The following is a 12,612-nucleotide window of genomic DNA, read 5'->3' on the forward strand; positions in this document are numbered from 1 at the left end:
CACACACACACACACACACACACACACACACACACACACACACACACACACTAGTGTTCAGCTGTTACTTTGTGTCACCATGATCTCTTCAGAATCCATCCATATGTGCTCATACAGTTACTGTACACAGTGACAAACATATTCACAGTGAAGCCGAAAAACATATTGACTGTGTTTTCATTGTCCTGTTTAAAAGACGTTGTTACAGGGACTTTACTTACTCCAGCTTCTGTTTTGCCCCAGTTACACACTCCCAGCTTGTGAGTACAACCACAGGTTACAGTATGGTAATGCTGCAACAAATATTCATTTATTTTGTATGTACTAAATGTTTGTTCAAAATGTAACTATCACATAATATAAAATGTTTAACAATCAGCTATAAACAGTTTTTATACCATATCTTATACTCTAATCTGCTGCTATTCACCTGTGTGGGCGATCTGCCAGTAACTGCTGTAAGAGAGTAAGAAACAGAAAAGCCTCTTTGGATGCACAAAGAAATCAATCACCTCTTGGCGTGTAGCCCCCTCCTCACGGCTGCAGTAAAAGGTGGAAGAAAAAAAAGAAACACTGAAAGACAATAACTTCCCTCTCAGGTTTTGGAGTATTTCCGGAAGCTTAATGAGTAAAAGGTGCTGTTTTTGCACAGATTGCACTCCTAAATCATAACATCCAGAACTACTACTCTTTAAGGGAATCATTGTTTTACAAGAATGTGTGTGTTTCTCAGTGAAGTAGTTCCGGACCAGAGTGCGATAGACTGGTAATATTCTCTGGTGACTCACTGAGCTGACATCTGTATGCGACTCATTTTGATGATGTCATACATTGTACTGAGGTCATGTCATCAGCATCACCAAAATGAGTAATCCTGGTGAAGCATGAACACACAGTCATGAAACCATGAAACTTTCAATATACAACTCTAATAAACTAAACTCATGTGTTGATGTTCACCAGTAAGAAAAGATAAATTTAAAACCACATATATTCATGTCATATTTGTTTCGTGTGTGTGTGTGTGTGTGTGTGTGTGTGTGTGTGTGTGTGTGTGTGTGTGTGTGTGTGTGTGTGTGTGTGTGTGTGTGTGATTGTTCCCATTATCTCTGAGCATACATGTACAGTATGATATCATTTCTGTACGAGGTGTGACCCTGCATGTACAGCATCCCTAATGGGACATTAGAAGCGGATCAAGCGGCTAATGTACCAGCATTAGTGAGGAATAAGTCATGTGTGTGTCATATCTGTGCTCGCCCGACAACACACACGTCACACACATATCTGACCCCACGGACGCTCAGCTCAGCATTCCCTGATCCTTATGCACACAACGTGTGTGTGTGTGTGTGTGTGTGTGTGTGTGTGTGTGTTTGCGTGTGCGCGTGTGTGTGTTTTTGCGTGTGCGCGTGTGCGTGCGTAATGTATGGTTATCACATTAGGGCTGCTCATAACTCAGACAGTAAAAGCACCTAGACACCTCCTGTTATTTTTTCTCTCTGCCAGCAGTTCTGTCTTTTCTTTCACTCACCCCCTCCTTCTCTGTTTGACTGTCAGTCGACATGTCTGTCTGAATATTTACCTGAAACAGACAAGAATAGATTATACTAAAAAAAGTCTTGATGATGAGTTAAAGGGCTTGCATCTTGAAAAAAAAAGACTGACAAGACACGACAATAACAGCAAAATGTAAGGCGTATAATCCATAAATATATGACAACAGATAAAGACATTGTGGGACAATCACATGAATCAAGGCAAACGTTTTACTTTTAGATTAAAGCTTCAAAATCAAGATTTATTGCAGCAATTACAGGAATCAAAGAAAAAAGCAGTAATCTGTGATTGAAAAAAAAAGACATTTCAGAGTTGGTTTCTGTCACTCTGTTGTCATCATAAAATAAAAATGAAAGAAATGAAATTATTCATCATTATCTATTGTAAACCCAGAAAACAGTTAATGGACAGACACATGAAGGAAAGGGTCAATCCCAACAAAACCCAGTGCACACTGGCACTGGGTTTGGCACTGATTTGGCACTGGCACAAAAAGCACTGATTTGGTAATTTGTGTGTCTTAAAATGTGCTCCGTGTATCCCCTTACATTCTAAACAAACATAATTTGTGATGAACATCGGAAAATTTAATTTAGGATGATCTTGTCAAACTCCGATTTAAGGTCAAGAATGAAATTTCAACCCTAATATCTTTGACGTCTAGGTTGCATACTGCATAAATGTTGTTTAAACAGCCTTTCAAAGACTACATTTTTTATATTTATTTGGGACCTAATTACATTAAAATGTAGTCCTTAAAATGCTGTCGAAACAACACTTCCTATCATCAGTAACGGATGGTAAAACATGCTCACTTTCAACCAAGTATCCCAGTTTCAATCTCGCCACATATCTATTTACATGCAAATCATTACATCAAGGACGCAAACAAATTTTTGCAGTATTATGGCATTAACTCAGTTCAAAAGTTTAAATTGATACCTGAAAGACATATTTACTAGTGCTGTCAGTTAAACGCATTATTAACCGCATTAACGCAAACCCATTTTAACAACGTCAATTCTTTTATCGTGAGATTAACGTTCTTTTTGGCCTAGCAAACTTAGTTGTTTTTTACACATGCTGTTGCAACAATTGGTAACGTTATAAAAACTACAACACCACACCTGATGTAGCTAGACCGGAAACATAACAACAGGCACACCGCACACACTTTTTTGGGCTTGCGAGCCGGCCAAAGAGCAACAACGTTACGTTTTGAGTGGATGGCGAGCGAGAGATGACAGAATGGATGCCAATAAGATTCTGAATGGAAAGTTTACTTTTTAAAAGTTGCCAAATGATTCTATTGACAAGACCAAAGTGATCTGTGTGTTTTGTCGTTGTGAGCTGAGCTATCATCGCAGCACGTCCAGTCTGAAATACCACTTGATGGCCAAGCACACAGCTGATGCTGATTCTCCGTCCCTTCGTCAAAGTATTTTTTTCACCCTTTTACTGATGGACAGTGTTACATTGTTTGAGAGATTATTTGCTCCAAGTGAGAATGTTAGTGTGAAATTGAACACTACAGAAGGCTATATGCCAATGTTGTTTTCAATAAATAAAATTAAAAAAAATAGATTTGCACAAAGCAAGCCGATCCACCTTTCCATGTTGATGTATGAGTATTAAAATGAAAAAAATAATGGGACAAAAAAAATCAAGGGATATTTAGAATAGATAAATATGTACGATTTTATATTAATTTTAATAATCACAATTTAATATTTCAATCGTTTAACAGCACTAATATTTGTTCTATTTATAGTATTTGTTGCTACAATTAGATTTACATTTGTTGCTGCTGCAGGCAATCCCTTTGACTAAAGCGTAGGCCCTCAAGAAGTCAAAGGCAAATTATTTTAGACTTTTTAATCAGTTTTTGAAAAAGTAAATGATGCCTTAAAGATTGACAACACTTTCATTCTCATTCATATCCACACAATGCATGAAGCACTATTAATTTGTATTGAGCAGGAGTTAATCCGACAAACAATAGTTTCTTATTTACAGACGCAACCTGGGAGAGATTAATTAGGTGATGTGAGTAGCTGTGTGTCTAAATATGAAAAGAAGTAAACAGGCAAAGTATTCAAAGTGCATTGATCCCAGCAGTCAGAGGCTCTGAGTGATTTAGTAGCAGAAGCCTGCAGACCTGATAATGAGGATGTTACCAGAGGATCATCTTTCCTTCCCGTTTATCAGCTACTGCCTTACTGGAACCGCTCGAACATTCAGGATCAGGTTTCATTGAGTTTGTGTGGGTGTGTGGGTGTGTGGGTGTGGGTGTGGATGTGGGTGTGGGTGGGTGTTCCGCCCAACAGTCTAATAATGAAAGGTTAACAGAGAGCCAGCCTGGCCACAATAATGTGTAAAAGATTGAATTTAGCACCATGGACACACTAAAACTGCTTGCTGGCTCTGTGACCCCTCATATTGTGTCCTCACACACTCACACACACACACACACACACACACTGATGGAGAGGCAATATGTTCCACCAGGCACAAACTCAAAAGAGCACACATGCAGCCAACCAAGTGTGTGTGTGTGAGAATGTCACACAGTGCAGGTTAATACTGTGAAGCACGGAGTAATTTTCTCTCTGTCGCCGGGCGGCCTCACGCTGTGGAAACGACAACACATTAACTGTTAAACAAGACACCTTAGACCCTGGGGTGGGGGCCAAGAGAGAAAAAGGGGGAATGCTGAGAGGTGGCAGGTGAGAAAGAGCGGGGAACAATAGAGAGACTGAGAAAAAGAGAATATTGTAAAGGGTTTGGTGGGTGGGGAATATAAGAAAGATAATTCCCGATGTGTGGCAAAGTGAAAAAAAGTAGGTGGTGGAGAAAAAAATGAAAATGGTCCGGGGTAGGCAGAACAGAATAGGGGGGGGCATTGAAACACTGATCTAGCAATAATAGATAACATGTGAATAAGAATGAGAGAACTCTGACCCACATACAGCCCTACTTATCACAAACACTGGACAATTATATTTTTAATTATGAAAATAATAATCAATATGGGGAAGGACTGCCTCTTTCAAAATGCTCACATTGCATCATTGTGGTCTGATTTGATTAGCAATGCACAGCAGAAGAGCCCACAAGGCACTTTAGATGTACTTTAAAGTATATTTTAAATGCCTGTCACTTTAAGATGTCATTTAGACACAGAGAGAAAAGATGCATAAAAGCACTTGACTTGACAGCAGATAATCTGCCTTTAAAAGAAGTGAAGAGCAATTTGTTTATCATGAATAGATGGTGAAATGGATGTTGGTGTGATAGTGAGAGGAAGGAGGGGGGAAGATTGCACGTGTGTTTTTAATACCTTGTGTTTGTGATTCTATATGTGGTTGTTTATCTGCCTGAATGTCTTCACATACAGTATATCTAAAACCTTGATGTAACTTACTGGTGAATTTTTATTTAGATGTTTTACATGGGTTCAAGCAGGCAAATTCTACCTTCTTTCTCCCTCTCTTTCTTTCAGGAGGTTATTTTAAAGAGAGCAGCTGACCTGGTGGAAGCCCTCTACGGTTTGCCCCATAACAACCAGGTAAAGAACACACACACACACACACACACACACACACATGCAAACATCCACAAGGAAATAGAATGGAAGTGTTATTTTTAGTTTTCATGTTTTTGGTAATCATTCTGTTGTGTTTCCTGTAGGAGATCATCCTGAAGCGTGCGGCGGACATTGCAGAAGCTCTCTACAGCGTTCCACGAGGACACACTCAGCTTTCCGGCTCCACCCACAGCGGCATGATGGGGGTCAACTCCTTCAGTGGGCAGCTGTCCGTCAACATCTCTGAACCCCCACAGGGCAATCAGGGTATGAATTGTACAATGCTTTGTATAAATTCATTTTAATGGCATTTATTTTTTCAAATACACATCACCACATCTGACCTTGAGACACAAACAAAATCTTGTGTTATAATCCAAGATAAATTCTTGTTACAGAAAATGCATTAATATGCATATGTTGTTGAGTAAACAGGTGTAAACAGCCTAAACTGCTTTGTTCTGATACTGTTTTTATTAATGTCTAGCAAAGTCTTGCAGCTACTCGGAAATCACTGCAAACATAAATAGTATAACTTTTTGCTAAACAAAAAAAAAAATCAAATTCACATCCAAATGCTGTGTGGAGGCAGTAAGTGTGGTAATCAAACACCAGGGTTTGTGTCCCATTTAAAAATTAAAGTAAACGGCGAGTATTTCTTTTTTACGTTACGGAACAAATAGAGCTACGTCACGTTCTGCATCACGTGAACAACCAAAAAGTAATGTCTTATTTTAAGCCAAACCATAATCTTTTTCTAAACTTAACCAAGAAGTTTTTGTTGCCTAAACTTAAGCAAACTGCAACCATTTCACGACGTTGACGACCGGAACGGTTACGTTTTCTGATTTAGACATGAAAGCGGAAAACGCTCCAGTGGGGAATATTCCCTGCCCCCACTAGGGGCACTAGTTTATCAAACACTCCTATAGGTCGAATTAGAAGGTAGACATAAACGTTAGTTAAATAATTGTTGGTTAATATCATGAATGATCTGTGTTCACATTACTTCGACCAACTGTCCAATCACCACATGCTCCTCTTCCTCTCTTCCACATGTTCTGCAGGATTTGTGCGCAGCAGCAGTAGCGTGTCCCCTCACGGTTACGTGCCCAGCTCCACGCCTCAGCAGACCAGTTACACATCTGTCACCAGCACCATGAACGGCTACACTAACAACACCGGCATGACCAACCTGGGAGGCTCGCCTACTTTCCTCAACGGCTCTGCAGCCAACTCGCCTTATGCTAGTGAGTCTAAATGTGTGCATTTACTCCAAAGACATTAATATACACACACGCTCAATCACATAATACATCTGGGGAGAAATATGTGTTTTACAAGCTTTTAGCTTTTTCCCTGTGGGAGAGATGGAACCAAACTGTGCTGAAGTTACTAACAATAGAGTCCTTGCTGCCACCAAGCTGCTTCAAATTGCAGTTACATAGCTACCAGTTTAATTACAGGTGCGCAACACTGCATACATGTATGCAGATCTTACAAACGTGTACCTACACACTCCTGTGGACAAGAAGAGAAAGTCTCAGATCTGCCGAGTGGAGATTCCCCCATGGGGCTTTCTGTCTCTGTGCCTTCAAAAACAATCACCAACTCGATTTTGTCCTCCGATCATCTCCTCCCTCCTTCCCGCTTCCTTTCATCTGACAGCCACACCTCTTTTCTCTCTGTTGGTTAATTGCATCCCTTTTCCATTTAGCAGAACACAAACGGGAGAGGGGGAGAGGGAGATTTATAGAGATGTGAGATGTTTGTGTGCTGATATTTTACTTTGGAAAAGTGGTCTAAAACTGTGTGGAAACATGAACATTACACTTGTATGGGATTTCTAAACATCTCATTCCTCAACAATGGGCATCAATACGCTGCTGTAACCGCCTCCAACTCTCCTGGGAAGATTTCCCACATTATTTTGGAAGGGATTTTCTTCAATTCAGCTACACAAGCATTACTGAGGTGGAGCACTGGCCTGGCTCACAATCTGGTTATTGTTTAAATTAATCCCAAAGGTGTTGGATGGGGTTGAGGTCAGGGTTCTGTGCAGGCCATTCAAGTTTGTTCACACCAAACTCTGAAAACCATTTCTTCGTGGACCTGGCTTTGTGCACATGGGCATTCCAACAGTCCCAGATTAAAAAACACTAAAGTAATTGGACAGGGGTGTCTACAGACTTTTGGCCATATAGTATATTCTCAAAAGGCCTAGCTCAAGCAACTTTTTGTCCCATGTCATGACTGAACTATTAATTTAAATTAAACATAACATCTTAAAAACATGTTCTGTATGTGCGTAAATCATTATGTCTTACATAATGTGGAGAATTTCGAATGTAATTGATGAAATCAATATCAAATTAGAGCATTATGTTCAATAAAGTAATCATAATCTGTCTCTCTATTTTTTATTCTCACCCTTCATCCTTATTCCATCCCTTTTCTTCTTCATTCCACCTCTCATTCTCTCTTACTTCTCCTCTTTCTCCTTTGACAATGTAATTATCACCATCAAAGTTGTCCCATCCAGTCCCACTATGGCCTCCTCCACCTCTCTCCCCTCCAACTGCTCCTCCTCTTCTGGCGTCTTTTCGTTCTCTCCAGCCAACATGGTGTCGGCGGCCGTTAAGCAGAAGTCTGCCTTCGCTCCAGTGGTCAGGCCCTCCTCCTCCCCTCCGCCCTCCTGTACCAACGCCAATGGGCTCCACGGTAATTTGCTATGACAGCAGCCAATCAGTCGGAGGATCCTTAGCGAGAGAATTTCCTCAGCAGATATTCTCCCATTAGAGTCCTTGTTGTATTTCACATCCTTCTCTGATCAAACAGTAGGTGTATACTCTGTTTCAGGTCGGTCTGACTGAAATATCCTTATTCCATTAGATGGATTACCTAGACATTTTATACAGACATTAGTGGTCCCTGAAGTGTTAATCCTAAAGACTTTGGTGATCATCTGATTTTTCCTCTACCATCCCCATCAGATTCAGATTTGTGTTTTTAGTGGAATGTCTTAACAGCTATTCTTGATGTTCACGTCCCTGTCAGAATTAATTGTACACGTAATAATTAAGTGATGCCTTTATTTTTCATCTAGTTTAGTCCAATTTGGCCAATACATTTGGTTTATTATGCACAACTAAAAACATTCCCAATAGACTCAGCTCAATTTTGTTTTCATGTTAGCATGCTAACTCGCTACATTGAAACATTGAAAGCATTATACCTGCTAAACATCACCATGTAAAAGTACCAAAACAAGAAAATACGTACACATTGTTATGAGTCAACCAAATCACATATTGACAACGGTAGAGACAGGACACAGTTTTCAGTGTCAAGGCCATGTGTGTTCTAGGGGTGAGGGAAAAAATCGATACAGCATAGTATCGCGATATTTTCTGTAGCAATACTGTATCGAAACACAGGCGCCAAGTATCAATCTTTTATTATATGTGTTGCTCAGTTTGCCTGCTTGACAATCCCATTTTGCAGCAATAAAATTGAAGTGAGATGAACAATATACATAATTAGAAGTTGGAAAAAAAATGTAATAAATTGCAATATATCGCAGAATATTGCAATATGTTTAAAATCGCAATAATGTAATATCGTGACATAAGTATTGTGATGATATTGTATCGGGAGGTGTCTGGTGATTCCCACCCCTAGTATTTTCAAAGCCCAGTCATCCACACCTTCCTTCAAACCGCAGCACTCCTATAGGAACATCACGCTATATCCACATTTGCTCCTTAACATAAACAGTTGTGGTAGACTAACAACAAAGATTTTTGTTTTTTAATGCAATTATTTCAAATTAAATGAACATTTTTCTGGGAAGGGCAATTTCTTATCCAAGTCTGCTTTTTACACTGCTTCAGCTTTTGAATTAACAGTTTTTTTTTCATTCTTTCTCCTCTTTCCTGTCTTTTCTCTTGACTTTTTAACCCTTCCCCTTTTTATTCCTCTGCCCTTTACCCTTCCTTTTTCTTTCTTCTCTCTCTCTCTCTCTCTCTCTCTCTCTCTCTCTCTCTCTCTCTCTCTCTCTCTCTCTCTCTCTCTCTCTCTCTCTCTCTCTCTCTCTCTCTCTCTCTCTCTCTTGCTCTTTCCTGCCTGTCTCTTTGCCTCTCTCTACCAGATCAAACATTTGTGGACTCTAGCAAGTACTCAACAGCCAACTCTCTACAAGGCCTGGCCTTCACCTGAAGTATGTCCCTCCACTATCTCTTCCTTCAACTCTGTTAACTAATTGCATTTGCAACTTTTGGTAAACTTACTAATTTCAATTACGTAATAACTGCCTTTAATGTTTCACATCTTTTACCTAAGAATGATCTTTCACTCACTTTCCTGTGTTTTATCCCCAACTTCTCTTTCATCTCATAACATCCTAATCCATCTTATATTCTCCCTCCATCTTCCCTTCTGTCTCATCATCACCTCTCCATACTCTTTTTCCTTTACTTTTCCATCCACATATCAGATCAGCAGCTCTAGCTATTCTGTTGCAATTTTATTGACTGGGAAAAAAGACAGGAAGTTGGATATTTACAGAGACAAAAAAAGACATTTGGCACAGAGACTTTATTTCTCAACATCACTGGCTTTGTTTAGCTCTGTGCGTGCGTGTGTGTGAGATCATGTGCGGGGGTGTGGGAACTCAGAGCTCAGCCTCAAAGCACAGCTGAAATAAACACTCCCCACTTACAGTTTTACACACACACTTTCTTCTGTCACACACACTTGGTGATCACACACTGACAGCTTACGTAGGGAGCAATCAACAATGACAGCTGTTCAACTATCTTGACAGTTTATACTGTCAGTATACCTGCACTGCCCAGTGTGTGTGTGTGTGTGTGTGTGTGTGTGTGTGTGTGTGTGTGTGTGTGTGTGGTGTCGTGTGTGGTGTGTGGTGTGTGTGTGTGTGTGTGTGTGTGTGTGTGGTGTGTGTGTGTGTGGTGTGTGTGTGTGCGTGCGTGTGCGTGTGTGCGTGTGTCGTGTGCGTGCGCTGTGCGCGTGCGCGTGTGCATGTGCTAGTGAGCACCTGAGAAGAGGAAGAAAAAAAAATAACGACAAGAAATAATAAACGGAGGCTCGCCTGAAACAATACATTTGTAGGTTTTGTCATGCTGGCACTGAAAATGAATTATTTTCTCTTTAAAGTACTTCCTCACCATGACATACAAAACCATTTGTTTAATCATTTGTGTGTGTGGTGTGGGAGTATGCTGGTGCGGCGTGTGTGTGTGTGTGGGCATGTGTGTAAGACTTTGGGTGGGCTCCCTCTCACAGTTGACACCCATCCTTGGGTTTGAATACAACGCCATGATGCAATCTGTCAGGCACACAAAACATACAGTAAAATACGCGCAACTGTTCTGCGCAGAATAAATGTGGTGTGTGTGTGTGTGTGTGTGTGTGTGTGTGTGTGTGTGTGTGTGTGTGTGTGTGTGTGTGTGGTGTGGTGTGAGAGAGAGTAGCAACGCCAAGAGCAAATTATATGATGTGTCCCCGCTCGGTTTTACTGATTTATTTGCTATTGATGTTTTAAATGTCGCTGCAGACACACAGCTGCACAGATGGAAAACATATTGATGTATTTATGAGGGAATTTTTATGACCATGAAAAATAGTTGGCTGTGTTTTAAAAGTTTTCTTTCTCTTTCCCTCTTTCTCTTCCTTCGTTTCTTTTCCACCCACAGCAATCGGAATGATCGTCCACCCATGTAAGGTGTGGTGTGTGTGTGTGTGTGTGTGTGGGGGTGTGTGTGTGTGTGTGTGTGTGTGTGTGTGTGTGTGTGTGTGTGTGTGTGAGAACCAAGCACACTCAAACCGATCCCATTGGAGGTTTCGGTGAGAGTCAGACTCCGGTCGGGGATGGAAGCAGCTGTCCCGATCTGAAGGATCAAACCCAACTCAGGCCCTTTCTAATACAGAACAACTGCAAGAAAAACAGACAAACAAAAACAAAACAAAGACTGTTTGCAAAGAAATAAGTTGTTTAGACTTTGTACACCTTGATGCTTTTATAGGAGAACGGCCACGCCTACATTATGACTCTCCACCGACACAGGAAGTGTATTTATTTCGGAGAGAATCCACTTCTTCTCTTTAATGATTTTTGTGCAACAGTTAACGTTTCATAATCATCTTTTAACTGTATCTCACGTGAGGGATTTTCTATTTATGAAGTTTGGTCATTGATGAAGGAATATAATGTGAATACCTGACAATGATGGTGATAATGATAATGATGATGATGAAGAGCCTCCAGGATTTATACAGGATCAAATCCAGCCGACACAGACAAGCCAAACCAGACACACACTTTCACTTCTTGTTGCCAAATCACACCACGTCGTTCTTTCAGTACATGCACTCAGACAGCGAGGTCTTCCTCTGCATTTAATCGATCAGCTGAAGGATTGAGATGCTTTCTGCCTGCAATTGATGCTTCAGTTTTACCCATTTGAGAAATCCCAATGTTTACTTTGAGCTTGCTTCATACACATCTGCACTGCTGCTCCTATATGTTACATTTTCGAGAAAGAGTCTGTTAGCCAACAGAAGGTGCAGAGAGAAACTAAATTCAGTCATTTAGCAAACCGTGAAGAAATGTTTTTCCACCATGTAAGATTCAAGAGAGAAATTGGACATGCGGCAGAGCTGATTCAGGATAGATTTGACAAGCTAACTGTAAAAATGCCATTAATAAGTGCATGAGTGTGTGATTACTAGGTGCCAACAGCAGCTTCCCTGTTAAGGATTTGACCTCTGCCACTGAGTCTATCCATCGGCCCTGTTATAAAGTTGGACACCGCTACAGCAACCTCTATAAGAGGGGGAACATGTCTTAAAGATTGCTTCCATTTTTACTATGATTTGTTATGAGAGTTGCCTTCTCAAATGTTTGTCTTAATACATAAAGCTATACTTCTGTTTTGTTTTTCTTTTGGTTTGCTGTGTTCTTTAAATTCTTCCTGCCATCCGCCGGCCAATCAGATTGTGTTTCTTTTGTTTCCTGCCCGCTTAACTGGTGTTATTGACTACTTGAGTTAGAAAATGATCTCATGGTGTTTCTTAAATGCTGTGCTGCAAAGAATGCTATTAAATCTTCGACTGAGTCTTAAAATTACATTTTGTGAAACATCTTCCACTGAGGTTCACTTTTTTCAAGTCTGAACCTGGAATTCTGTTTTTATTTCTACAGTGCAACTGTATTTAAAAGTACAACTCTTCACCATATTTGCATCCCATCTTGCACTTGTTTTCCTAAAAGGTAAAGATAAAGTGTGAAATTCCATATCTTTGGAAAAAAAGGACTTTATTGCAGTGCAGGACAATTACCCAGCAACATGTCTTAAATGCAGTGTGCAAGAATGAGAAAGTGAAAGTCCCTGCTCCCTCAGCCCTGCAGTGTGTGGTTCAGTAGTCTTGATTAATTTATGATT

At 40.3% G+C, this 12,612-nt stretch overlaps 1 protein-coding gene across 5 annotated transcripts in view; it reads left to right on the forward strand.

Annotated features, from left to right (window-relative positions):
* Positions 1-10,908, forward strand: part of LOC116701087 (transcription factor COE1) — a 105,182-nt gene extending 94,274 nt beyond the window's left edge. For 2 of the 5 annotated variants that reach the window (XM_032534656.1, XM_032534655.1), the window contains exons 12-17: positions 5,063-5,128; positions 5,251-5,413; positions 6,214-6,396; positions 7,676-7,867; positions 9,297-9,365; positions 10,864-10,908. In XM_032534656.1, the coding sequence (XP_032390547.1) occupies positions 5,063-5,128; positions 5,251-5,413; positions 6,214-6,396; positions 7,676-7,867; positions 9,297-9,364 (672 nt within the window). In that variant the 3' untranslated portion in view covers position 9,365; positions 10,864-10,908. Of the gene's footprint in view, positions 1-5,062; positions 5,129-5,250; positions 5,414-6,213; positions 6,397-7,675; positions 7,882-9,296; positions 9,366-10,863 lie in introns of those variants that run through there. The other 3 variants (XM_032534652.1, XM_032534653.1, XM_032534654.1) reach the window with 2 other exon arrangements.
* The last annotated feature ends 1,704 nt before the right edge of the window (positions 10,909-12,612 follow it).

This window comes from Etheostoma spectabile, chromosome 13 (assembly GCF_008692095.1).
Source record: "Etheostoma spectabile isolate EspeVRDwgs_2016 chromosome 13, UIUC_Espe_1.0, whole genome shotgun sequence".
In the NCBI taxonomy this organism is placed as follows: domain Eukaryota; kingdom Metazoa; phylum Chordata; class Actinopteri; order Perciformes; family Percidae; genus Etheostoma; species Etheostoma spectabile.